Genomic DNA, 22847 nt, shown 5'->3' on the forward strand with positions numbered 1-22847 from the left:
CCGGGCGACCACCTCCAGCGGGCCTCAAAAGAGAGAGGTTTAGGCGGCGCGGGAGTCCCAGCAGCCAGGGAGGCTGAGGCAGGGGGATCGCGAGCTCAAAGCCAGCTTCAGCTATGGCGAGGCGCTGAGCAACTCAGCGAGACCCCGTCTCTAAATAAAACCCACAATAGGGCTGGGATGTGGTCCCGTGCCCCTGAGTTCAATCCCCACTAAAAACAAAAGAGGTGTGTTTTTCTCCCTTTCCCTTCGTCCAAGTGGTAAGAGAAGAACCGGGGTCTGGAGGAGGCATTCCCTTCTGTGGAACAGGGCGCAATTCTTTTCTGCTCCACCAAGAAAAGTTGAGGTCAGATTCCAGCCAAGAATTTTTAAAATGCCTGGCACGGTGTAGGCATTCCACTAATACTTGTGAAATTTATTCGTGAGAATTACACGATTCCGTAGGTGAAACTGCGAGATTCCACTAAGCAACATGTCAGCCGCAGGAGCAGGAGAGATCCAGCACTGGGCTCACCCCATCCACTCCCCCACCCACTCCTTGACCTCCCCTGCTTGAAACCTGAAGATGATTGAGAGCACGGCTGATGAGGGCTCAAACTCATGTTGTATGTGGAGGTGGAGAAGAGCCATATACATTAGAAGGGGAAACTGAGGCAGACCACAGGAGAAGGGGTCCAGAGGGAGAACAGAGGGCCCAGGACTCCTTCTGGAGGCTCAGAGATGCCAGGATTCCAGGAGGTCTCAGCACAAAAGAGACATGCCAATATTGGCTATCAGCAACCAGAGTGGGGGTGGTCAAGCAGTTGCTGGGAATGAATTTATATCTTGACAGTCCGCATCCTCGGGCAGGCCTGGAGTGGGCAGGAGGGCTCCCACGTCGTCCCCACGGAAAGAGATCCAAGGGGCTAAGCAGAGAGGAAATGGGGAGTTGTCAGAGAATCTCTCAGACCCTGTGGGTCTCTGACCACCCCTCTCTCATGAGCATATCTCTCTGTCTCTGTCTTATCTCTGGGTCACTCTCTCCTCCCTCTCCTGCCCCTTCCCCCCTCCTTGGGCTTCTGTCATCCCCTCCCAGCCATTCTGTGTCCACACCCCTCTCTGGCCTCTGTCCCTCTCTAAGTCTCTGTCCTCCCAGGTCAGTGTCCTCCTCTCTTCTGAGGTCTCTGTCCTCTTTCCAAGGCTCTTCCTCTTCGTGGCCCACACCTGGCAGCCCATTCCTCATCCTCCTCCACAGCAGAGCTCCTCCTGCAGCCACTGCCGTGAGCAGCAAGAAGCCAATGAAGATTCCGACCACAGGCACCGAGGACTTGGCTGGCGACTCTGCAGCCAGAGAATGCTGTGAGATGTCGAAAAGACCCTCCAGCCCCTGGTAGTCAGGGCATGGAACTGGGGGGTCCTTGTTCCTCCCAACCCCCGAGATTCCCCCCAGCACCAAGTGTCTGGGGATCAGGGTGGGCTGAGGAAAGATCAGAGAGGTGATGCCCTGGGTTTGAGTAGAATGTCCTCAGGTTGGATTAAGAACATAGCAAGGGGCTGGGGACCTGGCTTAGTTGGTAGAGTGCTTGCCTTGATGGACAAGGCCCTGGGTTCAATCCCCAGCACCCCCCCCCCCCAAAAAAAAAAACACATATTGAGAAAGGGCTGTCACACTGATGAGGGCCCAGCTGCAGCAGGGTGGGCAGCAAGGCAGTACATGGTCAGTGTTGGTAAGGATTGGCATAGCTAGAATACAAATGATTAGACTATGAAGACCAGCAGAGCAGGATGGAAGATGGCCAGATTCAGGATGACTGGCTGCAGTGGTTAACAGGTGATCAAAGTCCATAAGGCCAGGGGCAGCAGAATAGAAGGCAGTCAGACTTGGGGACAACAGGCATTAGCAGGCACAATGCAGTCAGACTAAGAAGGAAGGCCAGACTCTGGAAGGTCACAGGGCAACAGAAATAGGGAGGACTGTCACTCAGTGGGACCTCACCCAGTTCCACGGTGAGGGGCTGCGCCAGCCCCGCATGCTGCACAATACAGCAGTAGTGATGCTCATCGCCACTTTTGACCATGAGTGATGACCAGGCATGGAAGGAGCCATCCCCATTGGGACCAAAGCCGCCCTCTCCAGAGCCAGCTGCCAGCCCATTCCTCAGGAACCTAAGCTGCAGCTCCGGAGGGTAGAAGGAGAAGGCACTGCAGGTGAGCACGGAAAAGCCAGGACTGCTGGGCCGGGCCTTCAAGCGCATGGATGGTGGCTCTGCAGAAACACAGGGGCATGCCTGAGGCCCAGCCTGGGGTCCCAGGGCCAGGTGCAGTGCAGGGCTGGGCAGAAGGGGAGAGCCCTCCATTTCTTTGCCCTGTACTGTGACCAGCATGGAGAAGAGTGGCCAAAGGGGAGGGCCCTTCCAGGGCTACAGAGACCCACCCCTCCCACCCCAAGAGCTCCGGCCTCAAAACTCCACCTCTTATCCTTTCTTCCCTGCAGTGGAAGTGAATCAGGTGCCCAACACCATTCAAAGCACTGGGGACAAAGCAGTGAACCAGACAAAAGACATCATCCTCATGGAGCTCAATCAAGGCAAACAGACAAAATGTGTGTAAATGGAAGAGAGGGCTGGGAACGTGGCTCAGTGGTACAGCCTTTGCCTGGCATACATGAGGTCCTGGGTTCAACCCCCAGCACCATTAAAAAATCTAGGAAAGGGACATAGGCTATGAAAGTGTCAGATGAAGGAACATGAGACATACTCTTAAGCCACTAAAAAGAGAGTAAGAGGATATTATGAAAAACTTCCCACAAACACATCTGAAAATTCAAATTAACTGCACATATTCCTGAAAAACACAACCTTCCAAAACTGACACAAGAAGAAATTAAAAACTTAAGTAGTCCTGTCAAAAAAAGGTTTTAGTCTAGGGCTGGTGTTGTGGCTCAGTGGTACAGTGCTTGACTAGCATGTGTGAGGCCCTGGGTTCGATTCTCAGCACTGCATATGAATTTTTAAAAGTCCATAAACAACTAAAAATATACATTAGATTTTTTTAAGTTTTAGTCTATTTTTTTAACATTTATTCTTTTAGTTGTAGTTTGGACACCATGTCTTTATTTATTTATTTTTATATGGTGCTAAGGATTGAACCCAGGGCCTCGCACGTGCTAGGCGAGTACTTTACCAATGAGCTACAACCCCAGCCCCCATCTATATTTTTATATTTTCAGTGAATAAAATTCAAGGTCCATAGCTCAGTGGTAGAGCACTAGAGGTGCTCCATCCCCAGCACCATGAAAATAAAAAGTAAAAAAGAAAGAAAAAGAAAGAAAGAAAGAAAGAAAGAAAGAAAGAAAGAAAGAAAGAAAGAAAGAAAGAAAAGACAGGCCTAGTGGTAAATGCCTGTTATCCCAGCACCTTGGGAAGCTGAGGAAGGAGGATCACAAATTCAAAGTTAGCCTAAGCAACTTAGTGAGGACCTCAGCAACTTAGACCCTGTCTCAAAAGAAGAAAAAAAAAGGGGTGCTAAGGATGTGGCTCAGTGGTTAAATGCATCTGGGTTCAATCCCCGGCACCCCACTCCCCACCAAAAAAAAAAAAAAAAAAGGAAAGGAAATCTAGGTTAAGATGACACAAATTAGTGATTTATTCTTCAAAGCAATGAAGGAAGAATTCACAAAACTTCCGCCCATACTGAGATTGAACCCAGGGGAATCCTACCACTGAGAAACATCCCCAGCCCTTTTTATTTTTTGAGACAGGGTCTCATTAAGTTTCCCAGGCTGGCCACAAATTTGTGATCCTCCTGCCTCACATCCTGAGTCACTGCAATTACAGGTGTGTGCCACCAACACCCAGCTCAAACACTGCTACTCTTGCACAAACTCTTCCAGAGAATAGCAAAAGAAGAAACATTTTTGAGTAGATCTTATAAAGCCAGAGCACAGTCTTTAATCTTTTTTTTTTTTTTTTTTTTTTTTAAGTACTGGGGAATCTCCCTCCAGGCTCAGTGGTAGAGCATTAGAGGTCAAACATGTTAGACATCCCCAGCCCAAGGCCAGCACAATCTTGGTAACACCTTCACAAGGACACTGTAAGAAAGGGAATTTATGGCTAGTGTCTAAAAATCCTTAAATATAATATTAACAGATATAATCCAGTAATTTATTAAGGAACAATACATCATGATTAAGTGAAATTATTCCAGGAACATAAGGTCCATTTGACATTGAAAAACATCAGTCAATATGATTGACCGCCTTAACAAAATAAAGAGGAAAAAAAGTAAATGGTTATTTGATAAAATTTAATACCATTAATACCTTTCAGGGTGCTGGAGGCTCAATGGTTGAATGCTTGCCTAGCATATGCAGGCCCTGGACTCCATCTACAGCATTAAAAAAAAAAAAAATTCTTCTAGAAGAAAACGTAGGAGAAAGCCTCCGTAACACAGACAATGAGTTCCTAGATATGCTGGCTATGACCCTGAAAACCCAAGCAGCAAGGCAAAACTAGACAAGGGGACTACCAAACTGAAAAGGGAACCATCCAGTGAAAAGGTCATCTATGGGACAGCAGAAAATATTTGTGAACCATCTATTTGATAAGAGGTTAATTTCCAAAAAAAAAAAAAGAGGTTAATTTCCAAAATATACAAGGAATTCCTACAATAGCAACAACAACACATCCAGTTAAAAATGGGCAAAATGGGACTGGAGGTGTAGCCTGGAAGTAGAGCATGCATGAGGCCCTGGGTTCCATCTTCAGTAATACCCCCCCCCAAAAAAAAAAAAGTTAAAAATTGAAAAATGGATAAAAGGGATTTGAGCCGCCTGCCAGGGCTGGGTGTTGCTTTGGGAGTTCCCTGCAGCAAGGGTGGATCTCAGCAGTCTCAGATCTTGGTTGGGATCTTGGTTATAGGTGCTCAGCAGAAAACAAACTCAGCACTCTTGCAAAGTGGGAAGCCACACAGTGTTTCTCTCCCAGACTTGCTTTTCCAGTGAGTTGGCAGAATTTGCTGCCCAGTAAGGTCAGCTGGAAGGGACCAGGCTGTGGTCATCAGCAGTTCTGTGTCCGATCTTGTGTTTACCGTTGTTTTCCAGCAAATATGTATTGTCCTGGGTGTTATACCCCCTAGCCACACCCCTTTTGCCTCTAAGGTAACATATTTACAACTTGGGCTAAGTTCAAGCACGGAAAATATGTCTGGTCTTTGGTTTTGCTTAGCAAAAACAAAACAAAGCAAACAAACAAAACCCCTGAGTAGTGGTTTCAGTGAACAGTTTTGTGGGTGATATAATTTCTATCACCTGCCCCTTACCTTTCATCATATTCTAATTAAGATTAAGATTTAAGATTGCTGGGCATGGTAGCACATGCCTGTAATCCCAGACGCTCGGGAGGCTGAGACAGGAAGATCCCAAGTTCAAAGCCAACCTCAGCAAAAGCGGGCACTAAGCAACTCAGTGAGACTCTGTCTCTAAATAAAATACAAAATAGGGCTGGGGATGTGGCTCAGTAGCAGAGTACTTGCCTAGCACAAGTGAAGTACTGGGTTCAATCCTCAACACCACATTAAAAAAATAAATAAATAAGGGCATTGTGTCCATCTACATCTATATATATATGGTATTGTGCCAACTACTTCCAAAAAATAAATAAATATTTAAATAAAGATTTAAGGGCTGGGGCTATGGCTCAGCAGTAGCGCACTTGCCCGGCATGTGTGAGGCACTGGGTTTGATTTTCAGCGCCGCATATAAATAAATTTATAGGGCTGGGGATGTGGCTCAAGCGGTAGCGCGCTCGTCTGGCATGCGTGTGGCCAGGGTTCTATCCTCAGCACCACATAAAAATAAAGGCATTGTGTTGTGTCCATCTACACCTAATAAAATAAATATTTAAAAAATTCTCTCTCTTTAAAAATAAATAAATAAATAAATAAATAAATAAATAAATAAATAAATTTATAAAATAAAGGTCCATGCACATCTAAAAAAATTTTTTTTAAAAAAAAGCAACAACAGCCAGGTGCGGTGGTGCATGCCTGTAATCCCAGTGGCTCAGGAGGCTGAGGCAGGAGGATCTCAAGTTCAAAACCAGCCTCAGCAACTTAGCGAGGCCCTAAGCAACTCCACAAGACCCTGTCTCTAAACAAAATATTAAAAAGGGACTGGGGATGTGGCTCAGTGGTTAAGCACTCCTGGGTTCAATCTGCAGTACCCCCCCCCAAAAAAAAAAAAAAAAACGGCAACAACAAAAAAATAAAATAAAACTAGGCAAAGGACTTGAACAGACATTTCCCCCAAAGACGAAATACAAATAGCCAACAGGTATATAAAAAAATATCCAACAGAATAGAAATGAAAAGCACAGTGACATTTTACCTCACACTTAATAATGGATGGCCATCAATCAAAAACAAATAAATAAATGAACAAACAAACAAAATAATAATAACAAATGTTGGCAGGGATGTGGGGAAATTGGAACCTTTGGGTTAGTGGGAATGTAAAGTGGTGCAGACACCATGGAGTTTCCTAAAAGAGTTGAAAGTAGCCTAGCCCATGATCCTGCATTCCCACTTCTGGTGTTTGTCCAGCAGAGTTGAAAGCAGGATCCCTAAGAGGTATCTGAACTCCTATGTTCACTGCAGATTTATTTACAACCACCAAGAGGTGGAAACAACCTAAATATCCAATAATAGATGAATGGGTAAAGTGTGGCCAATACATTCTGTGCATACAATGAATTCATATTTGACCTGAAAAAAGAAGGAATTCCTAGTTGGGTGCAGTGGTCCACACCTGTAATCCCAGGGACTCAGGAGGCTGAGGCAGGAGGATCCTAAGTTCAAGGTCAGCCTGGGCAATTTAGTGAGACCCTGTATCAAAATAAAAAACAAAAAGAGCTAGGGCTAGGGATATAGCTCCTCGGTGGTAGAGCACCCTTAGGTTCAATCCCCAGTACTGCCACATCCCCAGTGTTTTTCATTTTTTGTTTAGAGACAGGGTCTCCCTAAATTGATTAGGGCCTTGCTAAATTGCTGAGGATGGCTTTAAACTTGTGATCCTCCTGCCTCAGCCTGCGGAGCCACTGGGATTACAGGTATGCACCACTGTGCCTGGCTGAACTTTGAGGTTTTTTCTTTTCTTCTTCTTCTTCTTTTTAAGTTGCCAATTGACCTTTATTTTACTTATTTATATGTGGTGTTGAGAATCTAATCCAGCGCCTCACACATGCCAGGTCCGTGCTCTATCACTGAGCTACCATCCCAGCCCCTGACTGAAGTTTTATTTATTTTAACTGTTCATGGTGTACGTACCAATAATCCAAGTGGCTCAGGAGGCTGAGGCAGGAGGATTGAAAGTTCAAAGCCAGCCTCAGCAACTTAGCAAGGCCCTAGCAACTTAGTGAAACCCTGTCTCTAAATAAAAATTTTTTAAAAATACAAAATAGGGGTAGAGCTGGGGATGTGGCTCAGTGTGTTCAATCCCCGGTACAAAAAGAAAAAAAGAGATTAGGGGCTGGGGACATAGCTCAGTTGGTAGAGTGCTTGCCTTGCATGCACAAGGCCCTGAGTTCAATCCCCAGCACCACACACACATACACACACACACACACACACACAAAAAAAAAGGAGATCAGGGATTAGGACATAAACACAGAGAGGCAAAATCATAATGTGAGGACACAGGGAGGAAATGGAAGCTATGGAAGAAACCTTCATCTTTTTCTAGACTCTAGAACTTGAGAAAATGAATTTCTGTTATTTCAGCAATCCTGTCTCTGGTATTTCTCCATATCAAAAATACACTACCCCTTTGTACCGCCTTATGAGATAAGGGATCAGCATCATGGTCAGCCATGATGGCTGCTGAAATCACTGGGAGAAAACCGACAGAGAACTTCACAACAGCACCTGAGCCAACGGTCTGCACGACACTAAGCCTGGGCACGTCTGCAGAATCAAACCAGAACCTGACGGAGCCTGCACATGGGCTACCACTTCACAGAACAGAAGGAGAACCATGCTCAGCAACATCACAGAGATGCAAACAGCAAAATCCAGCCTGGGTGGAACCAACAGGACAAATCACTGACTTCCTTTAAAGCAATATTGCTAGGAAAGAAAAAAAGAGAGATAGGGAAACCAGCAAATTCAAAGACACCCAGGATAACAAAATTAACTGAAGTTGCACCATAAAGTATGTCCCAAATATAAACCATAAATGTTAAATGCAAAACTATAAAAGTCCCAGGGGGTAATATAGAAGATCTAGGTGATCTTGGGCTTGGCAATGACTTCCAAGGTACATCACAAAAAGTACAATCCATGAAAGGAAAAGCTCATAAGCTGAACTTCATTAAAATTAAGATCTTCTGGGCTGGGGATATAGCTCAGTTGGTAGAGTGCTCACCTCTCATGCACAGGCCCGGGGTTCAATCCCCAACACCACAAAAAAATAAAAATAAGATCTTCTGCTGAGCATGGTGGAGAACATCTGTAATCACAGTGACTCCGGAAGCTGAGGAAGGAGGATTGCAAGTTTGAGGCCAGCCTCAGTAATTTAGCAAGGCCCTAAGCAACTCAGCAAAATATATAATAATAATAATAATAATAATAATAGGCTATGGATGTGGCCCAGTGGTAGAATGCCCTGGGTTCAATTCCCAGTATTAAAAAAAAAAAAAAAAAAGGAAAAGGAGAAGTAAAATATATCATTACAAGAAAGAAAAAAGAGGGCTGTGGCCCTCATTACCTAGAATGCCAGAGGCATTGGGTTCAATCCCAGGCACCACATAAAAATAAACGAATAAAATAAAGGCATTGTTTCCATTTACAACTAAGAATATATTTTAAGCCAGGCCACGGTGGCACACGCCTGTAATCCCAGAAGCTTGGGAGGCTGAGGCAGGAGGATCTCAAGTCCAAAGCCAGCATGGCTAAGCAACTCAGTGTTTACAAAATAGGGCTGAGGATGTGGCTCAGTGGCTGAGTGCCCCTGAGTTCAATCCTCAATACCGCCCCCCCCAAAAAGAAGAATATATTTTTAAAAAATGAAAAAAAGACAAGCCACAAACTGAAGGAAATACTTACAATCTATCAGATAAAGAATTGTATCCAAAATATACAAAGAATTCTCAAAACTCAGCAGTAAGAAAAAGACACTGAAAAGCCATGTGATGGCACAGGCCAGTAATCCCAGAAGCTCAGGAGGCTGAGGCAGAAGGATCACATCAGCCACAGGGAGGCACTAAGCAACTCAGTGAGACCCTGTCTCTAAATAAAATACAAAAGAGGGCTGGGAAGGTGGCTCAGTGGTCGAATGCCACTGAATTTAATCCCTGGTACAAAAAAAAAAAAAAAAAGGAGATGAAGCAACTCAATACAATCCATGGACCTCTGGTGGTTCCTGATTCAATTTTTAAAAAACATTTACAGCCAGGCACAGTGGCACATACTTGTAATCCCATCTACTAGAGAGGCTTAGGCAGCAGGATGACAAGTTCAAGGCCAGCCTATGCAATTTGGCAAGACCCTGTCTCAAAATAAGAAATAAAAAAAGGGCCAGTGCAAGGCCTGGTGGTGTATGCCTGTGATCTCAGTGACTTGGAGGCTGAGGCAGCAGGTCTACAAGTTCAAGGCCAGCCTCAGAAATTTAGCAAGGCCCTAAGCAACTTAGTGAGACCCCATTTTAAAACAAAAAGGGTTGGGGGGCTAGGGCTGGAGCTCAGTGATAGGGCACTTGCCTGGCATGTGTGAGGCACTGGGTTTGATTCTCAGCACCACATATAAATAAATAAAGGTCTATCAACAACTTAAAAAAATCTTTAAAAAATGTATATATTAAAATGTATATAAAAATGTGTGTGTATAGATATATTATATTTAAAAAAGGGTTGGGGATGTGGCTCAGTGGTAAATGGTAAAGTTCAAAGCTCCTGGGTTCAATCCCCAGTACCAAAAAAAAAAAAAAAAAAAAAAAAAATTCAAAGAGAAACTACTTGTCGGTTCTTACTTTCTTACTTTTCCTTTCTGGCACCTAGAATGAACTTTCTACAACTTTCTACCAGACACGGGTCTTGTTCAGCAGCCCAGGGCCTCGGAAGCAAACACATGACCACACTTTTCTCTTTGCCCCGAACAGCGCTCCGCTCCAAAAATGCATTTAGCCAACATTTTTTGAACAGATGGGAGTCTGGGACCCTTTGGAGAGGACTTTTCAGAGGAGGCGGCGTCCTGTGGGGGCCTCGAAGAACCAGGAGGGCGGGAAATGTGGACCGGGCAGGAAGGGGCTCGCGGACAGGTGCCGCTTGACCACTGGAGCGCAGCAGCGCAGGGGCGTGGCCAGGTGCTTGAGGGGCGTGGCCTGGCGCGCCCGCCGCGTGCCTGCCGGTGGACGGGCAGGTAGGAACTGGCGGCCGGGGAGATCTGCTGGGGACAAGAAGGCAAAGCAACTGGGACTTTGTCCTGGGGTGCTGGGGAGACACGGGAGGGCCATAAAGAGACAGGCAGGGCAGCTCTAGATGGAGAAAGACCCTCTGGGCCTGTGTGGGGACACCGTAGGGAGAAGGTCCAGGGACACGTCGGTGGAGAGGATGGTCTACACCAGAGTCTGGGAGGCGGCTCACCCTTCCACTCCAGGTTTACGCGGCCCCTCTCTAGGTGTCCCAGCAGCCGCTGGGGGCAGGAGTTGAGCAGGAACGTCCTCTCCTTCCTGACCGCCTCAGCTTGCTGCATCCACTTGGCACTGATGGTCTGGACCTCTGGCCAGTCCCCAGTCCAGCTCCCGTTCTTGGGGTCGAACCTCATGAATTCCTCACCATTCAGGGCAAACGTGGCGGTAGGCACCGAGACGTTGTCAGGGCCGAGTTCACACCCCAACAGGCCCTGCAGGGTGTAGGATCCTGGGGTGCCCACACAGAGGTAAGCAGGACTCAGAAGCCAGGGGCAGCCCTCCTCCCTCCGACCCGGGAGTCCAGACCCCAGCCCCGCTCCCTCAGACCCGGGGGCCAGACCCCACCTTTTCTCCCCAGGGCTGTGAGAGCGTCCAGAAAGAGCTTCTCCTTGTTCCTCAGGTCTGTGGTCTCCTTCTCCCAGTACCACGACACCTGGTCTTCCCAGACCCAAGCCCCACAGGGCTCGGCCTCAGCCCGCAGGCTGCTGTAGCTCAGGTACTGCTGGGGACCCAGCCAACCCGACACCCAGAAGGCAGGAGTCCCCGGGGCAGGGGAGGACACGGCCGTGAGGTGGTACAGTAGGGACAGATGGTTCTCTGTGGAGAGAGGCAGAGGTGAAGAGAGTCCATGGGACAAGGGACTAAATTGGAGCCTGGAGAGCGGCCCCGAGAGGAGGGGACTGACTCAGAGAGTGGGGACAGAGAGACCAGAGACAGAGGCCCAGGGAGAGTGGCAGAGACCCCAAGGTGGGAGGAGACAGAGACGCAGAAAGAAACCGAGTCGGGGGAGGGGGCAGAGACCCAGAGAGCGGGGGACCGGTGGCTTCCAGGCGCAGAGCACCAGGAAGGTGAAAGTGGTCAACAACGTGGAACACGGAGGGCGGCCCAGGGAGGGGCCTCTCTTGCCGCCAGGGACCTCCTTCCTCCCTACCTCCCCCAGTGCGGCCCAGCCCCGGCGGCCCCTCACCTGCACCCCGGGTCTGAGGAAGGAGGAAGAGCAGGAGACCGAGTGCCCAGGGCTGAGGCCAGGGCACCCCCATGCTGAGAGGGCGACCTGGGGCGGGAGGGGGCGTGTGACTCCTTGGGCCCCCCACCCCGCCCCTTCCTCCCCGGGGACCCGCGGGCAAGGCCAAGACCCGGAGCCCTGGAGGGTTTGGGGGCCTGTCCAGGGTAACAACAATGCCCTCCTCCTCAATGAACTTTCACCCCCTAATTTGATCTGGTTTGGTTAATTAATTACAGAACCTGGATGGCCTGAGATTCATTTCTTGGAGATCTGCCGGTCCCCTGTTCCCTCAGACCCGGGAGCCCAGGCCCCAGCCCTCCTCGGCCCTCCTCGGCCCTCCTCGGCCCTCCTCGGCCCTCCTGCTGGGCCCCATTTGCTCACGGCCGCCGGGTTCTCTTCCTGCCTGCAGTTCTGGCTGCCTCCCGTGACTGGAGACCCCAGTTCCTCTCTCACATCCTGTCCGGAGCTGGCTCCCTGACTCCCAGAAGATCCAACCCCACCCCCCAGCTGCAAGACACACCCCAGGCCCTAGGCCCAGCCTCTCTGAAAACTTTTTTTTTTTTCCCTCTTTCTCCATTGCTGCCTGTGCTTTATTTGAAGGTGTCAGCCACTTAGCAAGTTCAGACAGCTGGGAATGAAACCCAACACTTGTAGCCTGGGCACTTACGTCCAGGGTCTTGCCAAGACTCCTGGAAAGTTCTCAGAGCCATCCATGGCACTCAGGGGGCCTTGCTTGCAGAGCCAGTTGCCCCACTTACATATTCTGAAGTCCTGCAACAAGCTCCTAGTGTGGCAGACACTCCATATACCACTTTTTTTTTTTTAAGTGACTTTTTAAAAAGACATTTATTCTTAAGTTTTAGGCGGACACTATATCCTACATTTATGTGGTGCTGAGGATTGAACCTGGTGCCTCCTGCATGCTAGGTGAGCACTCTACCACTGAGCCCCAGCCCCAGCCCACCACTTTTTGTTTTGTTTATGCTACTAGGGAATGAACCCAGAGGCACCTTACCACTAAGCCACATCCCCAGCCCTTTTTATTTTTTATTTTGAGACAGGGTCTTGCTAAGCTGCTTAGGGCCTCACTAAGTTGCTGAGGCTGCCCTCAAACTTTTGATCTTCCTGCCTCATCCTCCCTAGTTGCTGGGATTACAGGTATGGCCGTTGTGCCCAGCTTTATATCCCACTTTAGCACACCCCAGAACTCATCTAGATGTTTTGTGAGCCCTAAGAGAACATTCCTGTGGCCCCCTAAGATGCTTCATGGCCCATGAGATGGTTTCAGGATAGGCCATCATGGCCAGTACCCTGCTGTGCTGACCACTTATAACTCCATGGGTCTGGTCTTCTAATAATCTCATTCCTCTGCTTTATTTAGCACAATGAGACCTGGAGTAAGGGCCTTTAGGAGCCTTATACCAATGTCCTGTGGAGTGGACACATCACCACCGGTTTTTTTGTTGTTGTTTTGGTACTGGGGATTAAACTCAGGGGTACTTAACCACTGAGCCACATCCCCAGCCCTCTTTATTTTTTATTTAGAGATGGGGTCTCCCTAAATTGCTTAGGACCTCACTAAGTTGCTGAGGCTGGTTTCAAACTTGAGATCCTCCTGCTTCAGCCTCCTGAGTTGCTGGGATTACAGACGTGCACCACCATGCCCGGCTCACCCCAGATGTTGGTAAATTATTTCTGGGCCCCAGTAAAATTGCAGCTGCTCTTTGCTCTAGGACCACTCTGGGTACGGTCTTCTTGCTATAGAGTTTATTCTCATCCCTTTCATGTCTGCCGAAAAGTGAGTGGGGCTCCCCAAATTCACTCTTTACTCATCGATTTGCTCTATTACCAGATTTTTCCAGAACCTCCCAAGAAAAGACAGTTAGAAATAGAGACAAAGCCAGGTACAGTGTTACATACCCATAATCCCAGCAACTTGGGAGGCTGAGGCAGGAGGATCGTGAGTTTGAGGCCAACCTCAGCAACTTAGACCCTTAAACAACTTAGCAAGACAGTCTCAAAATTAAAAGTGGGGGCAGGAGATATAACTCAGTGTTAAAGAACCCCTAGGTTCAATTCCCAGAACCAGAAAATAAACAGAGAGACAGGCCATAGGTAGGTGGATGTGTATATAGATAGAAAAATAGGTAGGTAGATGGATGTGCAGGTGGATAGACAGATGGATGATTGATTGGTAGGAAGGTAGGTAGATAGAACAGACAGACAAATAGACACAGTTGAAACCACTGTACCATGACCTACCCAGCAAGCAGCCTCTTAAAAATTCCTGGCCATCCGCTCTCCTGCCTCTCCATCTAGCTACGTTGCTATTCCCTCAGTCCCTATAAGGGATGTGAGATCCTGCTAAAAAGGGCCTGGTGTCCTACCGTATGCCTCTGGTGTCCCTTTAGGTACACTGAATCTTCCTTTTATACTTCCAGAGCCCTGTCAGAACACCCGAAGCGGCTTGGCAAAATGGTGCACACCAATAATCCCAGCCACTCTGCAGGCAGAGGCAGGAAGATTCCAAATTCAAGGCCAGCCTGAGCAATTAGTGGGACCCTGTCTCAAAAAATAAAATAAAATGAAATAAAATATCAAAAGGGCTGGGGATATAGCCCAATGGTAGAGCGCCACTGGGTTCAATTCCCCTCCCCCGCCATGACAACCAGCCCTGGGCTCCCCCCAGGTTCCTCCTGTGATCCGGAGACACTGTCCTGGGCTTCCCAGTGGTTGCAGATCATCTTACTCCTCTGTCCTTGAGGTCCTGGTTTACCCATTTTTGTATACAGCTCCAGGTGTTCTGGGTCCTGATAATGTCCCATCAGCTGTCACTTCAATACCTACTCTACTGGCCATTGGGTCCTGTCAGTGCTCTGGAGCTGGGTGTGAGGGGACACCTGTATTCCCACTAGTTGGAAGACTGACACAGGAGGATCACTTGAGGCCAGTGATATCTAGGCAACATAGTGAGACCCCATCTCAGAGAGAGAGAGAGGGAGGGAGAGGGAGGGAGGACCTTAGCATGGCCACACATGCAAAGTCCCTTTCACCATGTACAATCATGTAACCATAGGTTTTGGGGGATTAGGGCAGGGATGACTTTGGAGCCATTATCCAGCCCACCCCAGTCATCTAGGATGCCCTCCTTGCCCCTGCTATAATGTCCCCATTCTGATCTGCTGTCCTTTCTGCTGGCCTGCTGGCAAAACCGGATGTTCTTCTGCTCCTTATAATGGCCTCTAGCTAAACTCTCCCAGGGTCTCCCCTAATATTCCACGTAAGGTCCTTCCCTCCTGCCTGTCACAACAGAAAAAGACCTGCAACCTCCTTGATTCACACTGGGTCCCCTTCCTAGGGGCATGTCCCTGGGCTGTAGTAGAACACCCTTAGACATTCACAGGGACTCTCCAGGATCCTGCTGGGATCCTGTCCCCAGGGACCCACTCTAATATAGTGGAAAGTCCTTATGGTAGCATCATCTACACAATTTGCAGAGCATAGAGCAAAATGAAGATGTGGGGCCCTTCGTTTTGAATTCAAGGAGGTTCTACCTGGGCATTGCACCAAGCATGGATCTCTTTGGGTGGACCCCAGCAACTGTGTGGTGAGCTGTCCCTGGAGCCAGCCCACCCGCAGGGTGTATGTTCTATGAACAGTTCCAGGCAGCTCCGAGTTGTTACCAAGAGCCATGGGAACATCTGCTCTTCCTCTGCACCTGCACAGTAGTGCCCCCCACTGGCCCCACAAGGCCATTACACCAGAGCTCTAAACCAAATCTGACTCTTCCGGGTTTCCTCTCTGAGCCTTGTTTTTTCCTCTGAAAAATGGGGAAAATAATTATGCCTGTCTCATTTGAGAGGCTTTAGGGAGTCAAAGTCTGAACCTAGGGAACATAGTAGGGCATCAGTGGTAACTGATGGCCGGGCTGCTATCAAGATCCCCAGGGGTACTGCTAGATTGGGGACCAAGCCCTGGATTCGTCTTGCTCCCTCTTGAATCCATCCCTTGGAGCCTGAACAATAAATATTCGTAGAATGAATCAAGGCAGTAATGAATGATTCCAGCTTGGTTTGATATGCCCCTAAAATTTCTCTAGAATGCCTTTGCTTTCCTGCTAGATCGTGATAGCAGAATCTATATAACCCACAAACGATCTGTGGATCTCATTTATGTCATAGAGCCAGGACCTACTCCAGGACTTTGCCGAAGGTGGCTCAGAGCAAGGCCAAAACAGTCACAGGGCTGCTCAAACACACAGAGACGCACCTGTGATCCCAGGGGCTGGGGAGGCTGAGGCAGGAGGATCACAAGTTCAAGACCAGCATTAGTAACTCAGTGAAGGCTGGGAATGTAGCTCACACACACAGAACCCACCCCAGTTTGATCTCCCTGTCCTCTACTCCGAGATCTCAGTAAAATGATCTCAGGTCCCGACTACACAAATTATTTACTACTTTACCTGTAGATTCAACTATCCTTGAATCAAAAGTATTTTTTTGGGGAAAAAAAAAAAACTACATCTGTATTGAACCTGTACAGATTCTAACAGATTCTTTTCTCCCCTCCCTTTCTCCCTCCCTCCCACCCTCTCCTACTTCCTTCCTCTCTCTCTTCCTTCCTCCTCAGTCCCCTGCACATGCTGGACAAGCACTCTACCTCTGAGCTACATCCTCAGCCATATAGACTTTCTTCTCATTATTATCTAAATGACACAGTATAACAACTGCTTGTATAGCATTTGCATTGTATTGGGTATTATAAGACATCTAGAGACGGTTTCAAGTACATAGGAGAATGTGCAAAAAGTTCTATGTAAAAAATATGCCCTTTTGGGCTGGGGATGTGGCTCAAGCGGTAGCGCGCTCGCCTGGCATGCGTGCGGCCTGGGTTCGATCCTCAGCACCACATACCAACAAAGATGTTGTGTCCACCGAGAACTAAAAAATAAATATTAAAAAAAAATTCTCTCTCTCTCCCTCCTCTCTCACTCTCTCTAAAAAAAAAATAATAATAATAAAAGGGCTGGGGATGTGGCTCAAGCGGTAGCGCGCTCGCCTGGCATGCGTGCGGCCCGGGTTCGATCCTCAGCACCACATACAAACAAAGATGTTGTGTCCGCCGAGAACTAAAAAATAAATAATAAAAATTCTCTCTCTCTCTCTCTCTCTCTCTCTCTCTCTCTCTCTCTCTCCCTCTCTCCCTCCTCTCTCACTCTCTCTTTAAAAAAAAAAAAAAATATGCCCTTTCATTTATTTATTTATTTTATTTTGAGACAGTCTTGTTAAGTTACCCAGGCTGGCCTTGAACTTACCATCCTCCTGCCACAGCCTCCAGAATAGCTGGGATGACAGGCATGTGCCACTGTACCTGTCTATGCTGTTTCATATAAGGGACTTGATGGGCCAATTATAACATAACCTGGGTATTGCCACCATGTAATATCCACAGGGCCTGCTGTAAGCTTCTGAGGTCCTGCTGTAGTAACATACTATCCCAGTGGCCTCTGGGCTGAATCCAGGGCTTCACCTAGTATGAAACAGCAAGAACTGCCCTGTTTCCAGTAGTGCTCCTGAAGCCTGCTGTCATTGCAAACCCAGGACCCTGCTTCAAAACCCTGCCTGGAATCTGGGCGTGATGGCAAAAGTCTGGAATTCCAGCGACTTGGGAGGTTGAAGTAGGAAGATCATAAATTCAAGGCCAGCATTGGCAATTTAGCTAGACCCTGTCTCAAAATAAAAAAGGGCTGGGACCTAGCTCAGTGGTAAAGTGCACCTGGGTTCAATCCCCAATATAAACTAAAACCTGTCTGGAGGTAATCTCTCTGCAAAATGGCAGTGCAACTGGGATCTCCTGTAACCAGCATGTGAGAGAATATTGCATCATCCTGTGACATACCACCAGGTCTTGCTCTAATAGTCCCAGGATTCTACAACTAGGGCTACCTGCCAGACTCTTGTCATTCTGCTTGCTCAAAAGGACCTGGTCTTTCTGGGTGCACGGGTGCACACCTGTAATCCCAGCGGCTTGGGAGGTAAGGCAGAAAGATCTCAAGTTCAAAGACAGCCTCAGCAACTTAGCGAGGCCCTAAGCAACTTATGGAGACCCTGTCTCAAAAATAAAACAAAAAGAATTGGGGTTGTGGCTTAGTGGTTAAATACCCCTGGGTTCAATCCCTGGTACCAAAAAAAGGACATGGGTTTGCTGTTGCATGGAGCCTTTCTCTGACAATAGGCTCAGGGCTCTGGCATAATTATTGCCCTGAGTGTCACTAGAACTGGTTCTAGTCTGTGATCACATGAAAGCATGTAGCATCTCTCCATGAGGTGGGGAGGCAAGAACCCACTTTACAGATTGGGAAACTAAGGCTCCATGATTGGGGCAGGTCACTTGTTCAAGGTCACACCACTAGTGAGCTCAAGACCCAGCAGGCCTGAATTTTGGGGGCTCCTTCTCATGTTCAGCACTTTTGGTTTCCATCATCCTGAAGCCTAGGGGTCAAGTGCACCCAGTGAGCATGAGTACTGGACTGAACTCCATCCATCCATTCGGTGACAACACATTTGGAGCACCTCCGATGGGGATGCAGACTCCTGCCCACCTGGAGCTCACATCCAGCAGGCAACAAGACAGCTCACCACAGGGAAATATGCAATATCAGGATTTGTATGATAAAATTAGTGAGAATGAGGCTTCACTTGTCTACACAGGACAATAAGGCAGGGCAGGGTGACCCCAGGGCTAGAGGTTCTGCCAAATAGAATTAGACTGGTGGAAATTGAAGTTGAAGCCAGAGGCAGAGAGGGAGCCTCTGCGAAGGTGGCTGGGGACAGCAGAGGAAGGGTTGGTGCAGGGGCTCAGGTCACAGTGGGAGAGCAGAGGGAGGGGATGTGCTCAGGCTGTGACAAGGACCTGGGCCTGTGTCACATGATTCTGAGTAAGGCCAGTCCTTGGGTGAAAGAACTGTGGAGGGGTCCCCAGGGTCTTTATCCTTGATCTTCGCAACCCACCAGTCCCGGCAGACACAGCAGGTCTGGCTCCAGCCTGCAGTCCAGGTAACCTGATGTGATGGGGTGCCAAGGAGACGCCCCAACTGCTGGGAGGAAACAGAGGAGCGGGCTGTTGTTGTAAACACAGCCGCCCCACCCGGAACGGAAGCACCTGTGGCCGGAGGGGGCCGCACCTCTGAGAGGCCTCAGATCCCTCTGGGTCTCTGTCCCCACCCCTGCCCCCCTCTGGCTGCATCGGCCGTCTTCTCCCTCTGGGTCTGAGGACCCCTCTGTAGGTCTGTGCCCCTGTCTCTCCTGCTGGGTCTCTCCCCACCTAGCACAGCAGGGCAGGCTCTGCAGCTCGGGCGGTGCCCCCCTGACCTGTCCCTACCCCTTCCTGCCCTCTGATGGGAGCCCACTTCCTCTGGCAGGAACCCCCGCCCTCCCCGGCTTGGGTAAAAGGCAGAAGCTGGGCCCATTGGGTGCGGCGTCCCTGGAGGCAGCAGCAACTCCTTTCCTCAAGGCCCTGTCTCCCAACCCTTGTACCAGTGCTGCGCCTTAGACCCTGGTACAGGTCTGGGGGTTAGGGACCTGTGGACCCCGGCACCAGCAGGCCCAGTGGATGAAGGCAGAGGGCAACTCAGCATCTCCCTCCGGCAGTGGCAGGTCTCTTCCTGGCCCCATCTTTGCTTTCTGCGCTGTCCTTTAGTATTTCCAAGCAGCTGTCTTTCAGACCTGCTGCCTGTGCACCTGTGGGATGCTCAAGGTCTGTCTCTCCAGCTGCTTCTGTAGTCCCCTTCTGTCCTTGCAGCCTGTCCCACTGAGCCTCTGCAGCACAGGATCAAGGACACCCTTCTCAAAGGTGGCTGTGTGGCCTTGTCTTTCCCCATTACCATTCTCAGCAGTCTCTACTCCTCTCCTGACTCTGCAGCTCTTCCCAGTTGGTCTCTTTACTAGGGCTTCCAGAGCCCCATTCCTGCACCTGAACCCTAGCATTGTAAAGCTGGGCTCCAGGTCAGCCCTACTTGGCCACCATCAGACCATGTACCCTGAAGCCTACTCACTGGGACTCAAGCACAGGACTCGGCCTCTCCCAGGTTTGTTTCCTCATCTCTAAATGGGCCTGGTGTTCACCTGGGCTTGTGTGTGGTTGGGGGGAGGGCTCACAGGGCCCCTTGTTGGCTGTCAGGAAGACTGGAGGCCCAAGTGGAAGGCCAGACCCTCACAGTTCAGACAGTGGGCCCACTAAGCCTCCACAACAGAGGGCGGCTGCTTCCCCTTTGCCTCCTCACCAAAGCCAATGAGTCCAGGCCAGATTCCCCACCCTCCCTTACTTCCTCTCCAGAGACTGGGGGATGGGAAATCAGGTACCTAACACCAAGAGGTGACAGGGACCCAAACAGGAAGGGCAGCATCTCAATTTAGGTGGCACTGTACACATCCAGAGATAAGGGCAGCAGATAAGAGGTGTGCCCATCCTCAGCCCCAAAGGCAATCCTTCCCTCTGCTGAGGGCACAGAAATCCCAAGCCTGGACTGTGAATTACAAAATAAGTTTATTTTGCTTTGGAGGGTGGGCAGGCATCCAGTCTTAGAACTTCTGGAACTGCTTCTTGGTGCCAGCTGCCTTGGTGACCTTGAGTACATTGAAGCGCACCGTCTTGCTCAAAGGCCTGCACTCTCCAACTGTGACGATGTCACCAATCTGGACGTCCCTGTGGGAACAGGCAGGAGCATGTCCTCAGAAGAGGTTACCTCAGCAGACCTCTAAAGGAAACCCTCTGTCCCCATCACCAGGTTGAAGGTGTTCCACGCTGGTTAATGTAACCCCATTCCAGCTCTGGCTGCCATTCAACCTGCCCCCTAGACACCCACGACAGCCTGGCCTCGCTTGGTCTTGTGGGGCAGCATGCCTGTGGTCTCCATCAACTGAAATCTCCATTTCACAAAGAACAAAGGGAGGCTCCCAGGATTGGCCAGTGGCATCCCCCAGTGGATGGAGGATCCTATGGGCACCTGAGCCAAGTCCAACACTGCCAGAGTCAGTGGCGACCAGCCCTCCTGTCGAGTAACCTCCGCTTTGTTTCCAAGTCATTCTTCCAGAAGACCCTCCCTCATGAGCTACTATCCCACTGCCCATCATCTCTCTCCACTGGTCTGATGTCCTTCCTGCTCCAAGGTGCTCTCTGGGGGAGGACCTTACCCTTATTGATCTCTGAACACTAAGTCTCTAACACGGGTAAGACATACACAAAACATGTTCTGTGAAAAAGTATTTCAAGCCAGGTAAGGTGGCGCACACCTGTAATCCCAGGGGCTCTGGAAGCTGAGGCAGAAGAATATTGAATTCAAAGGTAGCCTCGGCAAAAGCGAGGCGCTAAGCAACTCAGCGAGACCCTGTCTCTAAATAAAATACAAAATAGGGCTGGGGATGTGCTCAGTGGTGAGATGCCCCTGAGTTCAATCCCTGGTACCAACCCATGAATAAAGGAAAGAAAAAGCACTTCATTCTAACATAAATGTAACCCTGGCTAGCTGCTCCCTAAGGGACCACCATGCTCACCTGAAGCAGGGGGACAGGTGCACAGACATATTCTTGTGGCGCTTCTCAAAGCGATTGTATTTGCGAATGTAGTGGAGATAGTCCCGGCGGATCACAATGGTCCTTTGCATCTTCATCTTGGTCACCACACCTGGGCAGAGGAAACAGATAAATCATAGATCAGTCAGGCCTCATAGGAAAGGGAATCAAGGGTTGCTCAGGGCCTGCTGGGAATCAGAAATTGCTGAATAGGGTGGGTCCCCTGCTTCTGGCATCAGCTTTGCCAAGTGGCTTTTCAGCAGTACCCGTGGTGGGTATCTGAAGACCATCGTGAAAACAGACATCATTTGCCAGTGCCCTGAAACCAGGAATCTAGGTCCCAAGCCCCTTCATTCCAACAGTTCAGACCCCCAGAATTCTCCACTCACCAGACAGGATCCGCCCTCGGATGGAAACGTTACCAGTGAAAGGGCACTTCTTGTCAATGTAGGTGCCCTCAATGGCCTGAAGAGATAAGGAAAAGAGAGGAGTGAGCTTTGGACAAAAAAGGACTGAGAATGTGACCTCAGGGACCCAAACTACATTTCCCAGCAGCCCAGAGGGTAGCCACTGAGATGTAGGCAGGGCAACCCTGACAGGCATGTGGGCAGGGGCAAGGGAGTCTCATTTTCTTCTGGGAGTTCCCCCCACCTCTTTTGGTGTCTTGAAGCCCAGACCAATATTTTTGTAGTATCGAGGGAGTTTCTCCTTCCCAGTTTCTCCCAGCAGGACCCTCTTCTTGTTTTGAAAGATGGTCGGCTGCTTTTGGTAGGCACGCTCTGTCTACGGGGATAAAAAGGAAGCTGGTGACTTTGCAACCTTGGAGCAGATGGATTTCTGGCCTGAAGACCTTCCCCCAAACATCCAGATCCATCCTCTACAGTATTTACTCCCCACAGGCCAGCCCCAGAGGACCAGTGTCCCTGAAATATCCTCTAGAACACAGCCAACCACCATGTACCTACAATTCAAAGACGTCTCTAAGCCCAAGGTAACTTCAGCTTGCCTGCTCTAGAACACCTCCCACTGCCAGCTAAATTTAATCTCCAGGAACATACCTCTAACACCCTGGGCACCTTTCAGCAATAATTATTTTTAAAGACACAAACCCATTCACGCTGCATTCACTCTTTATTTAATCGAAGAGGGTTCAAATTTAGCTACCAAACGACGGCTCCCCGAACTCGCCCTTAGGACTCAGGCCGCAAACATCATTTCTTAACCCTTGGGCTTTTGGATAATGGCTCCTAAAACGCTTGAATCTGTATTAATGTGAAGAGCCAGCAAGATTTAGGAAGCTGATATCTAAGCTTAAAGCAAACGCATATGGCCCACCTTAATTCATCCCTAGGAAATCGGGGACGCCCTGAATAGCCCCAAACGGGGGCGCAAGGTCCTGGCCTCCCAGACCCGCCCCTTTGGCTGAGAGCGAGCCCCGCAGACTCGGCGCCAGCACAGAGAACACACCTGAATGTCCGCCATCTTCCCGGCTGCCTGAAAAAAAAGAGAGCGACGGAAGCGTCCGGGTTTCCTTATTGATTGCGCAGGGGCTGTAGAGGAAGTGACGAAAGGGGCAGGGTCACACGGCTTTGGGCGGTGCCTCGAGAGGGACTCT

The 22847-nt window shown here is 49.2% G+C and overlaps 2 protein-coding genes and 1 non-coding gene across 3 annotated transcripts; all 3 read right to left on the reverse strand.

Moving 5' to 3' along the window:
- Positions 1–405: 405 nt before the first annotated feature.
- Positions 406–12220, reverse strand: Fcgrt (Fc gamma receptor and transporter). Its single transcript, XM_026406319.2, has 7 exons — positions 12045–12220; positions 11625–11711; positions 11003–11254; positions 10611–10886; positions 1973–2242; positions 1201–1317; positions 406–902 (listed from the first exon to the last, which is right to left on the reverse strand). The coding sequence occupies exons 2-7, from the start codon at positions 11695–11697 to the stop codon at positions 793–795; spliced, it is 1098 nt and encodes a 365-aa protein (XP_026262104.1). The 5' UTR covers positions 11698–11711; positions 12045–12220; the 3' UTR covers positions 406–792.
- A 7968-nt stretch (positions 12221–20188) lies between these two features.
- Rps11 (ribosomal protein S11) lies at positions 20189–22803 on the reverse strand. Its single transcript, XM_026406337.2, has 5 exons — positions 22700–22803; positions 21884–22015; positions 21622–21697; positions 21215–21344; positions 20189–20366 (listed from the first exon to the last, which is right to left on the reverse strand). The coding sequence occupies exons 1-5, from the start codon at positions 22712–22714 to the stop codon at positions 20243–20245; spliced, it is 477 nt and encodes a 158-aa protein (XP_026262122.1). The 5' UTR covers positions 22715–22803; the 3' UTR covers positions 20189–20242.
- Positions 21459–21545, reverse strand: LOC113195045 (small nucleolar RNA SNORD35). Its single transcript, XR_003302354.1, has one exon. It is a non-coding gene; the product is annotated as a small nucleolar RNA SNORD35 (small nucleolar RNA).
- Positions 22804–22847: the final 44 nt, after the last annotated feature.

This window comes from Urocitellus parryii, chromosome 15, assembly GCF_045843805.1.
Source record: "Urocitellus parryii isolate mUroPar1 chromosome 15, mUroPar1.hap1, whole genome shotgun sequence".
Taxonomy (NCBI): domain Eukaryota; kingdom Metazoa; phylum Chordata; class Mammalia; order Rodentia; family Sciuridae; genus Urocitellus; species Urocitellus parryii.

Coding starts and splice junctions, on each gene's coding strand:
- Fcgrt (XM_026406319.2), bottom strand. CDS start 11,697: ATGGGGGTGCCCTGGCCTCAGCCCTGGGCACTCGGTCTCCTGCTCTTC. Junction 10,887..11,002: donor CACAGCCCTGGGGAGAAAAG/GTGGGGTCTGGC, acceptor TGGGCACCCCAG/GATCCTACACCCTGCAGGGC. Junction 2,243..10,610: donor CGTAAACCTGGAGTGGAAGG/GTGAGCCGCCTC, acceptor GTGTTTCTGCAG/AGCCACCATCCATGCGCTTG.
- Rps11 (XM_026406337.2), bottom strand. Junction 21,345..21,621: donor CCGAGGGCGGATCCTGTCTG/GTGAGTGGAGAA, acceptor TCCTCTGCCCAG/GTGTGGTGACCAAGATGAAG. Junction 20,367..21,214: donor CACCTGTCCCCCTGCTTCAG/GTGAGCATGGTG, acceptor CTGTTCCCACAG/GGACGTCCAGATTGGTGACA.